At 46.2% G+C, this 21,551-nt stretch overlaps 1 protein-coding gene across 1 annotated transcript in view; it reads left to right on the forward strand.

The window, feature by feature from the left end:
• Positions 1–21,551, forward strand: part of LOC135398666 (uncharacterized) — a 55,414-nt gene that overhangs the window by 5,922 nt on the left and 27,941 nt on the right. Inside the window, exons 2-3 of the mRNA XM_064630078.1 lie at positions 8,379–8,586; positions 16,978–17,084. Of these exons, the coding sequence (XP_064486148.1) occupies positions 8,379–8,586; positions 16,978–17,084 (315 nt within the window). The remainder of the gene's footprint in view (positions 1–8,378; positions 8,587–16,977; positions 17,085–21,551) is intronic.

Below are 21,551 nucleotides of genomic sequence, written 5' to 3' on the forward strand. Positions count from 1 at the left end.
CACAACTGTGCATGGTTGGGTAAGGCATAACAGGATGAACGTGGCTCCAACCAAGGTTTGTTCAGAGCAGAGAGTCCCGACGTTTCGGGGCCAACTTGGCTCCTTCTACAGGGGTGACGGTGGCCACGGTGCAGCAGACTTAATACCCGACGGTTCATTGTTCAAAACAATGAACCGTCGGTTAACTAACCTTGGCTGGAGCCACGTTCATCCTCTTAATAGCCGACTGGTCGCGTTTGTCATCTTTGAACGCCATGTGTAATGGTTCGATTTAGCGTGAGCCATTGGGCATTCCTTCATCTTGTAAGATATCCGCTGTCCGACCCATCTAGGTCATTTTCCGCCCTACCAAACTCGCCGAAAAGATCCTGTATCATTTCCCAACTTGCCGAAAGGGGTTGACCTTCCCCCTCGCAGACAATTCGCTTAACTGCATTCGGCGAACTGGGATTCAGCAGATTGGGATGTGACCCCACCGTCGGACCAGAATGAGGGGATAAAATACATTCCGGCCGTCATTCTACAAGGAGGCTGTACCTGCTTCCACGTGTTCCGCATCTGGGATTATACTTCAACAAATACTCCATCAATCTCTTGAAAATTTAATTACCCTTAAACTTGGACTGAAGAGAACCGTCAGGGTGACGTTGACTCAAAGTGAGGTCACAGCAGCGTACTCTGGATTTTGGAAGCAAAGCGCCCTCCTCGGCATGAGTTACAGCCAGACTTGTGCCCGTTACCGAAAAAAAGGAACTAAATACCGTTACCCGTTACTTAAGAAAAAAGTAACTAAATACGTTACTCGTTACCAACATACAAAAGTAACGAGTTCTCGTTACTCACAGGTAACGAGTTACTTTTACGTTACCGCAGCATAGTTAAAGGAGCCAACAAACACGCCGTCACTTGCCTTCAACTCTTTATTAATGAGGAATTGCACTTCAGGAGAAGCTGATACTCGAAATTTGTCGTCTGTCCTTCGTGTTCCGTGTCTCTCGGCCCGTTACCATGAATCTATATCAGTTTGCCTGGACCTTCTCCCTTGTTTCCGAAGTGGGGGTGAGCGGAGATTACGAAAACACAAGAAAAAACACTGGTTTTCGTGCCACAGATCACCAACGGTTCCTCAAAACAGACGAGGGGCTGCGTCATAATTTAGAGCGCTCGGAAGCTTAGCAAAGATAAGAAAAGTCGAAACGCGTTTTTTTTTTTTTTTTTTTTTTTGTAGCCATAGCACAATTGGTGGCCATTCTTGGGAAGGAGTGAGATGGAGATTACGGAAACAAGAGAAAGGACAACAACAAATCCAGTGAGGGACTGCAATAATACTTTGAGTCACACGTCACGCAGGTCAAATCTGCAGGCATTGCGCCACACGGAATGCCGAAATGTGCTCCCCGTGCTCAAGAAAAGGAACGAGTAACGTCAGTAACGAGTTAGCAATTTTTGTAACTGATTCCGTTACTATTACAATTTTTTAGAAAGTAACTGAATCGTTACTTCGTTACCAAAAAAAGTAACCGTTACCAAGTAACGAGTTACTTGTAACGAGTTAGGCACAACTCTGAGTTACACATTACCTATTCTTAACATAAGGCTGGGTTTGCTTGGTCACATGACTTTGCTATACGTTGACCCTAATGCATGGCCACAGTTCTGTGTATCAATCATAGCGCCTGCCATGGAGGGACCATCGTCTGCTGTAACGCAGTAGCAGGCATCTTCGATTATACGGGGGAGAAAGAGGATGGGAGTTTGGTTTTCAGATGTCTTCTGTGCGTGCCGATAGAGAAGTTGATCTGTGCATCAATGAGCTTAACGTCTAATTTGAAAAGTATATCAAGGTATGTTTAGCAAGTTTATGTTCGGTGTAAACTGAGCTCTTTCTATAAGCAAACCTACAGGCAGCGGTCTAGCGTTAGGCCCCGGAGCTATGCTTGCTTTATGCTTCATCAGCTTTAACGCGAGAAAGAAAGAGAAATAACGACCTTCCAGAAATGATCTAGCTTAAGTTTGTCTGTGATCTATGTCCACACGAGGCGTTATACAGATGTCAATATAGTTTCATCAAAGGAGTAGAAGGGCGCTGACTATAGCTGGTGCATGACTGCGGAGAGGATGATACCCGATACAAGGAGCAAAACTCAAACACAGAGAAACAGAGCAATTTTTCTGTGTGTTTTCTCTCTGTCTGGGTTATCGTCCTCTTCGCATCAACACTGGGATTCATGCGTATTAGCGTGCACGTGAATATTATAGAAGATACATTTTTCTGTTGCAACACTTCTGTCCGTTGTTTGCCTTTCACACAAACGCAGTTTTAACCAGGGAAGGGTAGCGGACGTATTTCCGTTACCGTTTCCATTTTCGTTACTGCTATATTTTCGTTTCTATTATCCGTTTCTAATACCAGCCTGTCAATTTAGTTTCCGTTACGCTTCCGGTAATGGAACGGCTATTGCAGAGCTGCGGGAGGACATCCCGTCCGGCTCTGTGAGCACGAAGGGGATTGATGTTCTGAGGCTGGAACACATAGAAAGGACAAATACATACAAGCCCTCAAGTGCCTAAGAAATCAATGACGAAAGAGGAAGTGACTGAAAAGGTTAGCCAGCTGTAGGACTCGAGCCCACATCTTCCGGATTACCGGCCCAGGGGTCTTACCAATTGAGCTAAGCTAACACCGCTCTCCAGTGACTTCCAGAGGTGCGTCATTTGCAGGGACAAACACATGCACTCACTCACTTACTCCATTTTCACTCTCACATGTTCAACAGACGCCCCTTGCGTCCCCCCTTCGTGTGAATGTGTGTGCGAGTGAGAAAACATGTAAGAGTGAAACTGGAGTAAGTGAGTGAGTGTATGTGTTTGTTCCTTCAAATGACGCACCCTTGGAAGGCTCTGTGAGCACCCTGTTTTGCCCAAGTGCTGCTTCGGTGTCACGCGTGCACACTATACAAGTAATTTTACGTCGTTTGGATACGCACATCTTGCAAGATTTTAAAAAAATGTAGGAACATGTCTTCGGTCTTCGGTTACTCTGAGTCGAGCAACTCAAGATGGGCGTGACCTTCGTCCAATGTGGCATTCATAGGCGGACGGTCTCAGTAGTAAATAATACTGCCATAACCACGGTGAAATGAAAAAAAAAAAAAAAGCAGAAATAAATCGTAGGCTTTCAACCCTCATGCTATGGTGGAGTCTATGTTGAGTAAGTCTCATGTGTTGATGTCATGGAGTTATGAGGATTGGGACGAGTATAGTTTTGTGTAGCTTCTTTTCTTTTCTGAATAACGCGTCCTGGAGTAGCCAGTCCCGAGTGGCTCGAGACTAACATCTCCATTTTTTTCTTCTACAAATCAATCAGGTAAGCCAGGGATGCGCCATCGCGATCCAATATTGCGCTTTGTTTACATGCTCTCGTGTAGTATTTAGAGCATTGCAGGGAATGGAGTCATCAAAATACAAAAATAAAATGAAAAGTCACTCAAATGTCATCGCACAACAGGAATAGCCGTTACACCAATTCATGACCGGACGACAATTTTCGTTTCCGTTTCTGTTTCCGGCAATGGGGGACCGTGGTATGCGTTTCCGTTTCAGTTATCTTACAATTTCCAATTTCGGTAATATACCGTAGAACAGGATAGAATAGCAATAGAAAGAAGAAAAAAAATGGAAACTTGCGTCGGGCACTGGTGCGCCCAGATGTAATATACCGTTTCTGTTTCCGCTACTATTACCGTTACCGTTCCCTGGTTTTAACACGAGCTAAATGTTGGTAGTGTCCATTTCAGACACAACTCCTGCTTTCAGCAAAAGGAGTGAATAAAGTGCCGCTCTACTTTTATTGGTAACGGTAGCGGTACTCCGTTACTTTTACGAACGTGTATCGAGATCGAGATTTCGTTACTTTTTTCTTAGGTAGCCAGTATCGATATCACGTTACCCTTTTTTGGTAACGGGTACAACACCATCATCACACGTGACGACTGATTGCAAGAATATACCGGCTTCCTCTCGAAACCAATAGACGACTGACTGTTTGCAAACAATATACGTCACAACGCCAGATGCCGCGACCTGTTGTAATCAAAAGAAAGACACGCACGTTGCAGCCGACGGTCACATGCGTTGTTTTGATGGTTGTTTCCGATGATGGATGACATATTCGCGATTCCAGCGAAGCCGTGGCCACCTGGCGGCGATCTCGAAAAGCTGCGCGTGGAGGTCCGAGCGCGCGTCTGGACAGGGAAGCGATACGGCGGTACTCGTTTCTCTTGCTTGTCGACAGAATTCCGGCAACAAAGAACGTATTGAAATCGAAAAGTGGAATGTTGCACTACCAATTTCTTCTCAGCCTGTGGGAGTACCCCACGCTTTCTTTTAATAGTTTTCTAATCAAGAAGAACGGAACGGAAGCCCCATGTGTCGACCCATCGCACGAGTTTCCTTATCAATTCTGTCACCACCATTCTATCTTAATGTTAATCTTAGTAATACTGAACGAAGAACCGGAATTTATTTGTCGTGTTGACATGCATGCATTTCGCCAGACCTCAGGCAAAGTAAACAATATCACCGTACTAATGCGGCGTAGCCGAGCATCCACTATGGATGGTATGTGAGAGAGGCAGCTTCTGTCTGGTGCCGCACACGTATCAGTAAATGACTCGCAAAGATAAAAAATACCACACCAAATTGTATGTGAATACCAAGAGCAGCGCAAAAAACGAATACTTCACTTCCAGAGCGTCTCTTGCAGCGCTCAGACATTCGCAGCATAGCATATGGTATGTTAATTAGTTGAACATATAGTTGAACATATTAACAGTGTTACGTCAAGACAAGCGTGTTAGATATACGCATGTGTAACAAGGGTTTTCAAAGTATGTATTGTATGCCTTTGACATGCAGTCACAGAGTTCTGCAAACATCAGAGTGATAGCTAACGTCACATAGCACGTCATCACCGCACCAAACAACGAAGTGTTCTCTTGAGCTCATGCAAATGTCCATGTGAACGTTAACTTGGGCATTACAATTTGCGATTATTACTTGTGTATTAAAGTTCCGACAAAAAGTATCTAACTCCTAGAAACACTACACTTCCAACGGACATGTTGTTCCATTGCAACGCTCACATGTAAATACTACGAGACTATCCGAGGAGAAACTCAAACATGTATTGCCTTGCAGACTACTAATCTACATTCCTAAACACATGCTATGTCACTCTTCTCAGCAACTAATCCTTGCTTTGCCTTCTTAGATTCTAAAATGCCTCATTTGTTCGCGCGACTCCTGACGGTATGTAAACAAACTCTGACGACGGAAACTGTTTACCTACTTCTCTGAGTTGAACTGCACAATATGAGATGACCAGCAGACAAAATTGGTTCTGTTTGCATGGAACATGTCAATTTTTGGGCATTAAAAACTGAAACAGATGAACATAATTCGGTCGACACCGCATTCCCTACGCTGGCTTTGCTCGGGTGACCTCCTTTCGTCCGCCATCTTGAAAGTTCGGGGCGCCACCTGTAGTTCATTGGAATCGCGAATTGCACGAAGGAGTTACGAAGGAAAGCTTCATGTGCGAGGCAGGTACTACTCTGACCTCACCTCACGAAATACGAAAACCACGAAGTTATATGACAGCAACACCGACGTGCGCTTGTTTTGCCAACGATCCACCCTTTCCCAATCACATGATATCTTGATGTGACGTGCCGCGGCGGGTGGTCTATTCGGAAGTTGTTCACAGATCGTTATGCATGTCCGCTTATGTATATGCATGTTGAGGAGCCCATCTTGCATAGACTTTGCGGAGTAGAAACCGCTCCTGAATGATCGTCCAACGCTGCCGACACTAAATGACGTGTTCAACAAGTTCGATATTCACTGGCGTGACTGCAGACGGACGCACGTGTCGTTCATCTGTCAGCAGATCCCGTCCTTCACCAAGATGCTTCACCCCATACGGTGTTTTCAACCTTCTCACAATATTACCTGCTTTAACGTTCTCCTTCACAAGAATTTTGATTATACACCGTTGTTACCGCTGTTCCGCAGCTACAGACATAATGGTAGCCACCATGATAGCTGCAACTGCTCCGCACGCACCAAATACGTCATGACGGGCGCGGCCGTGATGCTCAAGAAGGGTTAGTATGTTACGCCCTCTGCAAGTTTTATCGTGGTACAACTTCGCATGGGTGCTGGTATTTCTTTCGCACGAAAGACCTCGCTCAGTCTCAGCTTGAACTACCCTTGTACATATATTCAGGAATTCGACAGGTCAAATGTCTGCTTTTTTCTTCCTGGTGCACGCTTGGGCAGCGTGTCGCCGACGAAGAGTACAGAGGCACGGTCTTGTACTGTTCCCTTCCTTGTTATGGGTCCTCGTCCTCATCCTCCGAACTCAGGGATATGCGGCCTGCTTCATGAGTCACGCAGGACGGTAGCCTTGTTTCCTTACTAAACCCATGTCATACATGTTCCTGTACCTGATTATCCCAGCAGTAAAGAAGTATTGTGTTCAACCAAGTCGAGCTCAATAAGAATGTAATATCTGGGACACAATCTATTTATATAGTATAATTCTGACAAGCCATAACACACACACAACAGCACTACACTTCCACCACATCACCACGACCACCAACAACAACAACCTAAAGACTGCTACAGGGATCCACGATGGGAAAGAGAGACCAACACTAAGTAGGAAGGATCCGGGTGTAGGTCTAGGTGAGGCTGTTGAGTTGAGCAGGTGGTGTCACGGAGACAACGTATCGACCATTATGAGAGAGTTTTAGCAGACCGTTGATGACGTGACTAGCGTCGAACCGTATCAACCGGAACCAATCAGTGGACAAGATTCTGAGTCACGCACCACTGCGATTGATTCCGTTAGGCACGATAACCTTATCAACGGTATACTAAAACTCATTATGCACTGTCGGTCGCTGGAAGGTGCCAAAGCAATAGACCTCTACCCGAGAAACATCATAATGACGTTGGTAGACAGACTGAAACCGAAACAAATCTCAAGAGGAGGGGTGGGCTCCCCGAATGGGCACTTGTTCGCTGCCTCCTATTGAAAGAAAAGTAGGACCGAAGGTCGCGTCCCTTTCAAGGACCATCGTAATCCCCTCAAGACCGTGGCTTTCGGGCGCGACCTAGTTCGCCCCCCCCCCCTACCTTCCAGCGTAGGACACGATGACGTCATTTGTTTACAAACAGGGAGAGGTCCAGACCATAATACACGGTGGCGCCCATTTCGTATTGATAAGTTGACCCTAGAACCGACCGTTCAATTTCTAGCAGGAGGTCGAATTACTTTGATCCCTTTTGTGGCACATGACCGTATCGCCTAACTAATACCGTCATCCAGACACATTGGAATGGGCCATCTACATTAAATCTCGTTCATTGCTTTTCTACGTTGGTGCTTTGAGTGCCACCTTCTGCATTCTTTTCCTGCAGGACCGGGGCGACGGATCCTTGTACCGCGACTCAGCGTCATCATGCCTTGGTTGTAGCTGGTACAGCACATACGTTAGGCTTAAATAATCGGTGGCCTACTCCAGCTTGGTTATATAAGACTAGGCCTGCACACCTGACATACTTTTCAGGTGTGCACGCTTACATATTAAGAGGGTATGTGTATGCACGTGTCACTATATAATAGGGAGTTTTTGGAAATTGTAAGCGCCCACCGATTCCGTATCGCTGTCAGTTGTCAGTCAATCAGATATCAGCAACGTGATGTCACCGACTCCAAAGGAAGAGCAATTGGCTTATCATGTTTTCGGAAACGTTGTTGTGAAGTTTCTACGTTTTCCCCAAACTCTGTAATACGTGCACGCAAACATTACGTGGTTTTCCTTTCTGTTTATGCTATTCTGTACATATTATTTTTAATATTACGTGTAGCACTCTGTTTGACTCATGCGTGCACCTGTGACCATTCATACGGTGAAGGGTATCACGTGCATAGCCTGTCATTTATTTTACAGGGAGAGAGCTTTAGAACAGGGTAGCCAAGCGCTTTGGGTCCCCGAGTAAATAAGGAGTCCAAATACAGCCTAATCTCTGCGATATCCAGAGGCGTATCCAGGGATCAGAAGGTTGGGCTTGTTGGCACTGCATGACAACTTCAAGAATAGTGTATTGAACAACACGGACAACAGGGAAGCACACAGTGCTGTATACGTGCTCCTTCTCCATCCTTGTCGTCCGTATTTTTTGTATCTGCACTTCTTCAAGTTGTCATGCTGGAGGTACTTTGAGACTTTCTCACGCTATTCCATGCAAAGGAGCTGAACATAGCAGACACCATCATGTATGATCCGATTCTTTTCCATATGCAGATCGACGCGGTGACTGGAAGCGCAACTTCGTACTCGGAGTTATGGGAGAACGTGCAGAACTTCGCTACAGCCATTCAGCACCATGGCTTGCTTCCAGGGCAGTTCGTCTGCTTCCATTGTGTGAACCACGTGGAATTCTGGTTCGCTTTCCTGGGAGTGGCTTTAGCGGGAGGAGCGCTTGTTATGGCTAAAGCTTCCCTCACACCAAGTAGGTTTCTGGTTCCTTTGATGTAATGTATCTAAAGCAATATGCGAAGCAAATGTTTCAAATAACACTGAGATTTCATAGATTATCCTGTAATGGTTCGTTAGGAACACGGAAAAATAGACTGCGACACAGCCTTGACAAGGTATAGCCAGTTGCATGGATGTAAAATTCTCAGGATGTCCATTCGACATCCAGACGACATTCATTGAACATTTCAGATAAAAAGTTGAGTACGAGTCTCGGGCCCGTTCTTAATAGCCTTAGCCTTCACAGAGCACTGGAGCACGTGGTCGCTGTGCCAGGAGCACTGGCAGTGCTCCTGTATTCAAATTTTATGCAAACCGGCTCGCGTCTTACGCCAAACAGGTCTCGCGTGGGCACTCTGTCATTTTTTTCTTTCTAGATGACGATGATGATGGAGAAAAGAATAACTGAGAACATAAGTCGCGACAAAGCCAACAATTTCTAGTCCAAACTAGCCAGTTGGCAGCACAGTGTATTTGAAGTAGGAAAAAAGTCTTTGAAGTATTCGAGAAATTTAGCTGAAACTCATTGTGCAAAGCTGAAGAAAAAACAGCATACAGTACATGATGATGTTGATGGCGTGTGTCGTTTCACCGCTGGAGTTGCCGTGCCTTATTCCATCACATATTGGGTAATAAGTGAGTGATATGGATGGGCAACACAGCTATAGAAAGCGCGCGCCATCAGTTGCACTGAGGCATCAGCAAACAATACCCGACATCAAGCTTCGTGACCACTAACTCGGCATGGCTTCCAGTGACATACCCCTCTTCGTGCACGAGACTTTTTGCCCACACTGTACTATAGTGTGTAGAAAGGGCATCAAGTTGCGTTGTATCGGATTTAAATAATGTGTACTTGCGGACAATGCTTTACGAATGTGTGGCTTTCAGGGGCGGATCTAGAGGGGGGGGGGGTCCGGATGTCCTGACCCCCTCTTCAATTTCTACCTTCACATAGTGTTTGATTGACCCTAGATCGCGTGTCTAGCATGCTGTCCATGGCTGGACCCCTTCCTCAGAAAAATCATGTATCCGCCCCTGGTGGCTTTGGATGTTGTCTATTGTTGTCCTTTTTAGTTCTTTTGCTGACCATAACGCCAGTATACTGATGGACTCGTGAAGTGGAGAAACTCAATAGTTAGTAGAGAAACTCCATGCTAAAAACGGTGAGCGTTGGTGCACGTTGTAGTCTGTGTTGTGTCGTTTTTTTTCGTGTGCCCACGATCAGTAGGTTGTAGTATGGGGCTTTCTGTGGAACCCACGCTGCTTCCAATGCTACCTTCACGACCAAATTGCGAGGATATGACCAACTGAGCGTGTGTGTGATGGTCACGATGTCCAGGGAAAGATCCAGGAAGTTTTTTGTCCCTAAAGCACTATCTCGTCAGCTTCTTCTGGCCGCCTTAAGAACATATATCATGATGTCATTCTCCCTGGTATCACTGAATGAGAAACCAATCGATCGATGCTCATTTGACGTCAGAACATCGAACACTTCGTCATCCGGCTATGTTTGTCTTCCCACGCCTTGTCGTCTGCCTTCGCGACATGCTCTAGCCTTCCGCTTCCTTCTCGCAATTTCATATAATTTAGAGGTAAATAACCGCGCACAATGCATCCCAAAGTAGCTACATCTATCTGGCGACAATAAAAGCTGCACACACCAACAAAAGTCAGCCTTCGTAACGGCGGCCTAGCAGCTCGTGAATCGATATATTGACCGAGAAGTCAGAACATTAGACCATTGTTTCGCTCACGCGAGATAACGATGGCCACAGTCATTAATCGCGAACATGTCTCAACCGAGTTATATGCTAATGCTCCACCACACTGGCTTCGATTGGGTCTTGTCTCGCAGATCGCGCACTATGTCTCGACGATGATGCAGCGATGCGTATGTGATGTATTACATTTGCCACGTGCCTGTAAAGTCGGTTGTTTGAACTGGCAGTGACAGACGTTCTATGTTTAGAAGGGAAGGTCATTGCATAGCGTTTCGTACCTGCAAGCAGCGATGGGTATCGGGCACATTTTCGCTGCCGTTTCCATTTTCGATGCTCTCCGTTTTACAGTTCGCCTTCGCGCGTCCGCTTCGACGTCGTCACAAAACCCTCCTCCTCCTCCTCCCCTCCCCCGTCCCCTCTGCGTTCGTGCGCGTGGTCTCTCTCTTCTTCTGTTTGTGGAATGTGTCGTCTAGGCGCCGAAATGGCCCTTTTTCACATACATACGCGTCGTATCATACCGGCGCTCCAGTGAACCACGCTCGGAGCGCATCAAAACAAATCCACGTGGGTAGCACAAAGGACCAAAACCGCTCCGGAGTGGGACCGACGAGCTCGCGCCGTTCGTACGGTCTCCCCATTGGTCCCCACTTCTGTCAGTCTCCACACTGCGCCATCTAATGAAGACGGAGATAACCCTCTCCGGCGTCTGAAGGTCATGCGCATAAGCCGTTGTGCATGACCTTCAGTCTTCTCTTCTCTCTCTTTCTTCTTTTCCTTTTCTTTTTATTTCTTCTCCTTTCCTTTTCCTTTGCTTTCTTCTTCTCCTTTTCTTCCCGTTTCTTTTCTTATTTTCTTTTTTCTTTTCTTCCCCTTTTCTCCTTCTTTCTTCCCCTTTTCTTTTCTTATTTTTCTTTCCTTCCCCTTCCCTTTTTGTTTGGAATAGCAAGCCGACCTTCGTCTGGCTGACCTTTCCTTTCTTTTTCTTAATAAACATATCCCCCCCCCCCCCCCCCCCGTTGTGAAAAAGGTCCATTATCATGTCAGAATGGGACGTCCCAAGGCGTCGCGTGCACAACAAGCTGCCTCCAAAGCACGGCGCCGAGTAAAGCAACGAAAATGGATGCAACGAGTTCGGTTGAATGCTACGGTTATTTACATCGGTTAAATGTGCGGCGTCCAATTAGACAGTGGACTCTTGGTTGCCGCAGTCTACTTCTCACCCAGAGCAACACAGACACTGGTTCTGAACTTCATAGTTTTCGCACTCGCAGTACATCGACACAAAACCAATTATTATGCTGGGTGATTTCAACGTGGATGCTAGTAAGACCACATTCCCAACCGAGCACGCCAGCCAGATGGCATTATATCTGTGCCTAACTAACTTTTGCATCTGTGCATCTGAATAACCTTTTGTATTCGTTTGGCTTCAGTCCAGTGAATTGGAAGGCCGGAGCGGCGGGCTCGGCGCGCAGCGCGGCGGCGGATGGCGCGAAGCTTCTCGTATTCTGCGTCTACAGCTGTGAACTTTTCGGGGACGCGGAAAACTTTCGTAGCGGCTTGGGTAGCTTGGACTACAGTATGAGAGAACGCCTCCTCGCTTGCGGGTGTAGATGCGGTAACAGCGTTCTTGACGGCGTCACGAAATACATGCCAGTCCGTCCTTTTGGCGTAATGAACGGAACAATGTCGATGCGCTCCACAAATGCTGATCAATACAGGTAGATGGTCACTAAGGTCTAAGCAAGACGAGAGGAGGCTGGTCCTGATAGACGTTTGCGAGCCATCGTTAAGAAGATGAAGGTCACGTTCTGAGAATATGTCCCCCAATCGCTGTCCCCTCGCATCGCATCTTGTACTGCTCCAGATGGTGTTGTGGGCGTTGAAGTCGCCACATAATACATATGGTGATGGAATTGTGTCTAATATTGCTGCAAGGTCATTCACCTCGTAAGTGTATCTAGGAGGAAGGTAGAGGGAGACAACTGTGAACACAAGATCCCCTATGCGTACCGTGGTACAGACGTATTATCCCTCTCCTGAGGTTCGAACATCTCTCTTTATACGGTATGCCGGATCGGGCAAAGAGTGCTGCACAGGTTTTAGACCCCTTAGGCTTAGAGACAAATGTGACGTACCCTGACAGACGAAAGTCCTCTGAAATTCCACACTCTGATACACACATTATGGGAAACTTGCGTCGCCACACGAACTCACGAAAGTCAGATACTTTGGATTGGAGGCTTCTAGCATTCCACTGAAAGATCGTTGTCTCTTGGTATCGCACAGTGGTCGAAGTAATCCTTGTGGTCATGATGAGTACCGTGAGGCCCCCATGTACGTACGTCTAATCCTTGTGGGGATCAGCTATGACCATGGATGTGACAATATTTTCTAGTTTTATGATCGATTGAACTTCCTCAAGGGCGGTACATTCAGGGCACGCATTTATGATGGCTTTGAGGGCTGCAAAAAGGAGACGTATAACGACTGCGGTCATGTCTGCATTGCGCAGTCGTTCCAGTGCCTTCCTCTGACCCCCGGAGCGTGGCTGTGATGAGCCACTGCGTCCCCTGCTGCTGTTCTCTGATACAGCACTACTTTGCTTGTTTTGGTGACCTTGCTGTTCCAGCAGAGGGAAGTCACGCTCGGTGAATGGTGGTTGATGTTCTTTTTCAAGACCAACCATACTCAACGGCTGGATTCCAGTCTTCTGTGGGTTCTTCTGTGGGTTCCTTTGCCTAGGTTTCCTTTGGCGCTCCTTCGTTCTGACCTTGACTTTTCCTCTTTGTAGCTGGTATTGTACCTGGACCTTTCCCTGGTAATGCGGCATTGCTCCCGGAATTTCGGGCAGTCTCTTGAGGTGGCCAGGTGCTTTCCTTTGCAGTTGATACAGAGGGGTTCGGAAGTGGGACACTCAGGAGCCTCGTGATGCGTACCGCAATTACAGCATATTTTCCTACGGGTGCAACAGGCCGCTACATGGCCGTATCTCATGCAGTTATTGCACTGTGTCGCTCGTGGCAAGTAATTCCTGACTTGCATTGTCAGGAGGTGAAGACTTAGCTGCTTGGGAAGCGTCTGGCCGAGGAAAGTCAGCCTGATCACCCCGGCATCCTTTCGTATTGTTCGCGCTGCGAAAGTGAGCGGATCAGACTTAATTGCTTCCGTTATTTGGTCGTCAGACAGTGATATGTCTACTCCCATGATGACCCCATAGCACGAGTTAAATGGACGTGGCACGTATATAGGCGCGGACGGCGATTGAGCATATACGGTCCAGCTTCAAGAGGAGTGCCTTTGCAGAAGGGGCAACAACATCGGCCGCAATTATATTCTTGGAGTAGTTTGGTCGTATCTCCTTGATCCTCCCAGGAAGTTATCGGGTGAGGAACTGGGAAAGCTTAAGGTGGTTCAACTTGGCCAGGTTGGAATTCCGGTCCACGGGGGCGAATATCACCGTAGTTCCTTCCAAAGAATTGGTTCCAGCGGAGCTGCGGTTGCTTCCCTTCCGGGCACGTTTCGGAACGTATTGGAACGGTTGTTCCTCCTCCGAAGACGAAATCGTATAGTCACCTGTTCTCACAGGTAAGGTCATCCCCGAGCTACTGTACGATTGTTTGCAGAGGAATCAGTGTCAATTTCACTTGCCTCTTCTGTGGAGGACGAAACGACCTCCATGGCTTGGTGGGATGAACCTGCCTTATGGTGCCGCCTTCCGTGTGCAGCACCAGGCAGTCTCCCCAGAACAGAGATGTGCTTGAAAGGCAATTATTTGAAAGTAATATGTGACAGGAGCAGAAGAATCGTGCGAGCGTACAGGGGGGGGGGGGGGGGTAACTTCTTCTTCATCAATGAAAGAGATCCGTTGGTGGATCCTTTGGAAATGCGTTAGCATAAGCATTTGGTTCCTTCTTTTGCTTCCTCCTTTCTCTTTTGTTTCTTTTCTTTGGTTCCTTCTTTTGCTTCCTCCTTTCTCTTTTACTTCTTTTCTGTGGTTCTTTCTTTTGCTTACGTTGCTCTTCAATCTCGGCAGCCCGTCGCCGTCGATCGGATTCCGTTTTCCTTTGTGAACTACTTGGCCCGGCACTCGTACTTGGTTCGCAGTCCATTGTGTGCTTCAAAGTTCAAACTTCCCCCCCACACACCCACACGCTCAGACTTGCTGTGGCATCTGGCACGCCGCCAACCTCCTCCTCAGCTCGGCGAGCGCTACCGTCTGCACGTTTGTCCGCAGATCGACACCGCCGTTTTTCCCGTGTCTTCCCATTTCGCCTATTCCCATTTTGCCTAATGCTTCTTAGCAGATTATCTCGCCATCCCTTAGCAGGTTCACCGACCTCGAACTGCAAGGGGTCCCATTTGGCCTAATGTATGCTGCAGACAGTCCCACTTCGCCTACTAATCCGTACGTGTTACGTAAGAAAGAAGGCGGTCCTCCGGCATGCTGCCAAAAGTCAATTTCGGATCTTCATATAACTTTACATGCAACCTTGTTGGTTTCACTGAAGCATGAGGTCTGTATTTATAATTCATATTACACTAGGGTTTCTTCACTCATCTGTTGGTTCTCAAATATAGACTGTGCAAGAGTGAAAACATAGTTTTTATTTACATTTTTTAAATTAAAAGGGCAGCTTTGTTTTCCGCACTTCAAAATTCTTCCAAATTTGCAGCTCTACTCAATATGCATTAGATGTCCCACGGCATCGAGGTGCGACATCATGTCCCGTTCGCCATTCTGAATTATTGACTGCTCAATGACATTCTTAAGTACCATCACAACTTTTTATTAATTCCAACGCCCTACGCCGGCTTTTTCAACTGACCCTAAGTGATTTGGGAGAAATTCACAGCACACCCTGGAGGAGACTAGAATTTGTACGACACCGACCAGAAAAGGAATTCCTGTCGGAAAATATTTCCGTGTATAACTCCCACCGTTAGATAATGCGCAGGCCCTCTTCAGAGGACCTTTTTACCGAATAACGCGCGCGTTATACACCGGAAAATACGGTAGTTAGGTTGAACGTGGGTAAAGGCGTCTCGCTCGGTGGTGTCGTGCTAACTGGGAGGCGGTGGGTTCGAATCCTGCCACCGGTTGTGCTGTCTGAGGTTTTCCCTGGGTTTTCCGAAGACTTTCGAGACGAATACCGGCACAGTTCCCCCTGAAGTCTGCCCAAGACGCATATTAACCCCCTATCCCCCACTCCTTCCTGCTGTCCTCTCTCCATCTGTTCTCATCTGTACGTCGCTCATAGGCACCTCTCATCTCCACATAGCCACATCTCGCTCATAGCCACCTCGCCGTCGCTCATAGCTTCGCGGCGCTAACACGAAAAAAAAAAAAAAAAAAGAGTTAAATTAAACACGACTATAGTGACACCAGTTTCCATATTTAACATCGCTCAGGTGACACTGAACATGGCTCGAAGCCTTGTTTCATTCGTCATGCTGTCCATCAGGAGTCACTATGTAAAATGTTTGTAAAATGTTTTTGTTATATTTGTACATTATATTTACACCTTATATTTGCAAATGTAAAGGGTCTTTGTTTCGGACGACGTAAGGTAGTTGTCCGACGAGCACATTCATTTCTTGCACACGTCATCATCGGGTCGGACCGTGTAAGTAACGCCCACTTGCCGACAGTCCCGTTTTGCCTAATGAGATTGCACGGCAGTCCCATTTCGCCTAACGGCTGTTACCCCTCCCGCCTCTTTAATCCGATAATCCGGGTTAGGCAAAATGGGAATAGGCGAAATGGGATGTAACCGTTTTTCCTATGACATAATCCTTCTAATGCTAACTCACCACCACCACCACCATCACCACCATCAACGGCCCAATAGCCATTCCGGAAAAACGTTAAGCTTATCGTGATACTAATTTCAAATGACTGACATCATGTTGCTGATGTTGGATTTGGAAGCTCCTTTGTGGTATCATATTCGTAGAGGGCTTCCCACCCACTAATTCCCCGTGATATACTATAATACAGAGTTTTAGTGCATCGTATGCTATCGCCCTTGCGTACGTAACGGATAGCGTGGTGGTTCTGCGTAATGCGCGAAGCTCTCCTTATGTCTCGCGCGTGCGCAGTGCCACCAACGCTATCTCTTACGTACGCAAAAACATAGCGTACGAATGGACTAAAACTCACTATTGTTTCCATTACCATTTCCGTTCCATGCCTTCAGGTTCGTGCAGAAGTATTGGGAGAGAAGTACTGAATTTTCTGCTTGCACTAGTTACGTGGACATTTTTCTTTTTCTTTTTTCTTTTTTTTTTGTGTGAATGGGATGAAAATGTGTATGGTAATAAAGAGTAACTTCTCTACTTCTTTTCATTCTGCATATCTGAACGCCCACCTGCGAACGTTTGACTGTTAGCAGTGACATTAACAAATCGCACAGGGCACTTCGTGGACGCCATTAAGAAGCACTTCGTGTACATTAGTTAAATTGCGCGCTTTGGAAGTCTCTGCACTGGTTTTTACCGTTCGTACTTGTAGGAATACTGTTGTTGAGCCGTTCCACTATAACAGCGTTCGTTTCTTCTTGTATATGTATGATATGTAACTTCCAGTTTACGAGACGCGAAAGCTGACGTCTTTCGCATTAAACTACTGCGTCTTGCAGAAGAACTTCAGTACCAGCTGGAAGACTCAAAACCGACCTACATCATTACGGAGCCTGGTCTTCTGGAGAAGGTTTCTCAAGCTAAAGAACACCTCGAAGGTGTAAAGGCAAGTATGCCACGTTATACCGAACAACCGTGAAATATTTTGATTCAATAATAAGAAAATACTACACGAGGAACATAAGTAGTACACGGACCTGTCCAGTTGTCCAGTTTACCACCAGAAGCGCCACCGTCGCGAATTTTACCGGCCGCAACAGCTGCTCGGTCTCTTCGGTGGGTGGCGCAAGGGTAGTTTACATGCAAGTATAGACATGCAATGAAGTGTCATACACAAAAATTACAAGTAGAAATATATTTATTAAAGCCAATAGTGCTGCGAATTGTGCCAATTATGTTGCCAATCTGTGTGAAGGAGAAAAACCCAGCCGAAAAACCTTCACGATCTGAAAAAGAGACAACACAAGACAGTACAATTCCTATAATAAAGAGTATACTTACTCGTTACCAATTTCACAGCTTCCAATGGGTATGATTGAATAGCATTAAAGAGGGATCTCGCGGCATCACCTGTTGACCACAACAAACCGTCACACAGAAAGAATCAAACCCCAATGCATGTCCAAGCAAAACTATTTTATTATTGGCAATCATCATATCTTACACACAAGTTTTCGATGAAGAGGAACTAAAACACTATGTTTCTATATCAGAGGACACAACGTTTTAATTAAAGAAGATATTCTTAATCAATAAGATTACAATTTTTCTTCGAACCGGGCGCGGACACTGTTTCTCTCTACATATATACAGGGTGTCCCAGCTAAATGCGAACATATTCTTAAAAATATATGCACATGTATCACTTTTTCCGAGATGAAATCAATTGCAATATAGCATATGCTGAACGGCCCTCCTTAGGAGGGCATTAGCAAACTCCTAGGGCAATGTCTTAATTAACTTTCAATAAGCAATTTTTTAATTATAAAAGCAACGAAGTTGTCCCAATGAGAACATCTGGTCCCTTCGGTCACCTGATACCGGAACCGTTTTCAGAACAAAAATCCGTTCGATAGATCGTCCGCAAAAAATTTGTGAAGGAACACCGTTTTTTTCTTTATTTTGTTCATTGCGCATCTTCGGAGACGCGTCTTTCCTTCACCCCCAATGTGAGAGGGTGAAAGAGCACACTATCGCCTCTCGCGTCCTGGAAAACGATTAAAAGAAAACAGAAAATGCAACTTAAGATAAGGGCACTTCCGATAGAGTCACTCGATCTGCTCCTCACTGTGCTCCTTTACCGTCTCACATTGGGGGTGAAGGAAAGACGCGTCTCCGAAGATGCGCAATGAACAAAATGAAGAAAAAAATGGTGTTCCTTCACGATTTTTTCCAGACGGTCTAGTGAACGGATTTTTGTTCTGAAAACGGCTCCGGTATCAGGTGACCGAAGGGACCAGATTTTCTCATTGGGACAACTTCGTAGCTTTTATAATTAAAAAGTTAATTATTGAAAGTTAATTAAAATATTGCCCTAGGAGTTTGCTAATGCCCTCTTAAGGAGTGCCCTTCAACATATACTATATTGCATTTGTTCATCTCGGAAAGAGTGATATATATATATATATATATATATTTAAAATATGTTCGCATTTAGCTGGAACACCCTGTATACAACCAAAGTGAAGACCCATCTAAACTGTGCATGCTTTGTTTCCCCAGGACACGACTTTTAATTAATTATTTTCCATCTACCTATATGTGACCAGCGCTGATATAAGAAAATAATTCGATTCTGAACAACGGACAGATAATTCTATCAAAACAATCAAAAGCCAGCACTAATAAAGAGCATAAAACGATATCAGAGCGAACCAACAACAACAAATATATCATTACTATGGCCTGGGGTGATTCACCGCTGGAGAACAGTACACTACCCCATTACACGCGAAACATAAGATGTGAGATATGAAAATGAAGTTACGTGCAAGTACAACACTTGAGCTCTCCTCCACTGGCTGCGCAGCGCTACGTCACACAAAAGGAAGAAAAATAACACATTAAAGAAGCGCCAATGATCCTTGAGATGCAGGGGAGGACCCTACAGCGCCTGGAGCAAACCGGTAGCCAAGAGGAACTCCAAGAACATCAGAAGACCTCGACGGTTCACACCGCCGCAGCCACAAACACAGCCAAAAGGCACACACAAAACAGGACGAACTGCAACTCACGACTACTTTACTGTTGAATACACATACACTGGTATTTAAGAGTGTATGTGTATACAACAGTAAAGTAGTCGTAAGTGGCAGTTCGTCCTGTTTTGTGTGTGCCTTTTGTCTGTGTTTGTGGCTGCGGCGGTGTGAACTTGTCATGTACCGACTTCCCCAACTTCGGACCCTCAGTGACCTCGACGGTGTTGCACATGGCTCTGACATGGGCCAAGAATTGTAGCCAGGTTGAACGTGTGTCGGCTAACACCACTCAGCTGAGCACAGAGTTGCCGCCTCTCCGTTTCGTAGGACGTACTCAATGTTCGCTACGACGCCACATTTGGAACATAGGGTGCTGTCACAGTATCCGATTCGGTACTTGAATTGTGGAGTGAAGGCTACATTGAGACGAAGCCTGTGCAGGAGGGACGTAAAATATCGTGGTAAACGGACTTGAACTGAGAAGGACATAGTTGGATCCACCGAATACATGAGAGACCTGTCAGTGATGTCCCGAATCCACTGCTGGCGAGCTAGTGGCTGAATGAGCTCATTCAGAAGTGATCGCCTGTCTCCTCTTGATAACATTGTTGGTACAACCGTCCGAGACTGTTGGGCAGCCATTGCCGCTCTGTCGGCCTCTTCGTTTCCGCTCAAATCACAGTGACCCGGGACCCACTGCAGGGATATATGATGACCGTGATCGCTTAGATGCTGAATTTAATGGAGTATATCAGTGACAACTCGGGCGAGCGGTCCACGTATCCCCATGTTGGCTGTACACTGAAGAGCAGACTTTGAATCTGAGTAGACGACCCAGGTCCGCGGATCGTCACACAACGTCTTACGCAGAAACAACAGGATAGCATATAGCTCAGCCGACGTTGATGATGTGCGGTGTGAGAGACGGTATCCATGCGACACACCGTCAGTTGGGATAACAAATGCAGACGATCAACATTCATGACTGGTAGATCCGTCAGTGAAAACTGCAGTGTGGGCAGAATATCGACTGTGCATCACATCCGCTGCAAGCTGTTTCAGAACTAATGTAGGCACTTTGTTTCGTTTGACGTTAAGACCAGGAATTGACAATGCGATCGATGGTACTGGAAGCGAGCACGGAGGCGTCGTGGACACCACTGATTTTGCAGCAAACGGGGGAACCTTAGGTTTCACTTCCATGAAACAGTTGTATGCGTTACTTTGCTTCCTGCGACAAACTTTTGCTATTACCCAGTCAACACACATTGTTGGTAGAATGCAGAATTAACGTTGAATATTGCTGAACAATGTAGAACGCAAAATGCGAACATTGATTCCGCGCTGACATTACGTAGTCAATTTAGCATGTCAAATCTTTTACGTGAATATAACGTGGATTTGTTGCACACAAATTAACAGTAGATTGTCATACGTGAAAACAGCGTCGATAACTGTAATGGAAAGTCACAGAAGGACAGACGTCGAATACACAACGTTGCTTTTGCGAAATATTTGCCTTATGCCTTTAGCAAAAAGCATGCTCAAACAATGGATCTGCCGCGCAGGCCGTTCAACAGCGCTTTACCATTGTTGCTTTTGCGTGACTCTGCTACTGTTAACATTGCAAAAGATCGTACAAAGAAAATATTAATATGGTAGTAATTCGATACGTCGGAAACCTACAGCTGATGGACAGCCAGTAAGTGCTCACCCAGTAATTCAGACACGGGTATTTTATCAAATTCAGAGCATCTTGAAAACCCTACCTATAATCAAATTCTATTCATTTCAAAGAAAATAAAAGTTTGGGCGTTTGAGCCCCCTTTTCTCCGCCATCCGCCTTCACCTCATCTTCTTAACTCTGCCCCCCTGCCAGCTGAGACCCCCACACCACCGTACCACCGCCATGGCGCCCGGCCAGCCGGTCACAGGAGAAATCTGCGCAGAAGGCGTATTGGCGTATTTTTTCGTCAGGCGCAGAAGCAGAAGAGAGAATCACGTGATGCCCTCGCCCGTTGCGCCGTTGCAGCGGTTAATTTCAAACTGTTCGAGACGCCGCTGGAGGATGGAGCTGAGGGACATGTCGGCGTCTCGATAGGAGTGCGGTAATTTCCAGCGCGAACAGCTCAAGCACAGGTTGAGTGAGTATCCCTCGTAGGTAACGGATGCACCACATGCGGCCACAGTCTATACAGGTAAACGGGCGTTGTGTCTTTGTTTATTAGCGTTCGTTTGAGTCTCTATTGTTCTCCAGTCGATTCAGCCCACCGAGTTCATGAAAATGAAAACGATCCTGGCTATGCTTGTAGGCACATTAGCGTGGTGTGCTACTTTTAATTTGTGGTCGATTCACTGTAGTTTTCATCTTACAT

This window comes from Ornithodoros turicata, chromosome 1, assembly GCF_037126465.1.
Source record: "Ornithodoros turicata isolate Travis chromosome 1, ASM3712646v1, whole genome shotgun sequence".
Classification (NCBI taxonomy): domain Eukaryota; kingdom Metazoa; phylum Arthropoda; class Arachnida; order Ixodida; family Argasidae; genus Ornithodoros; species Ornithodoros turicata.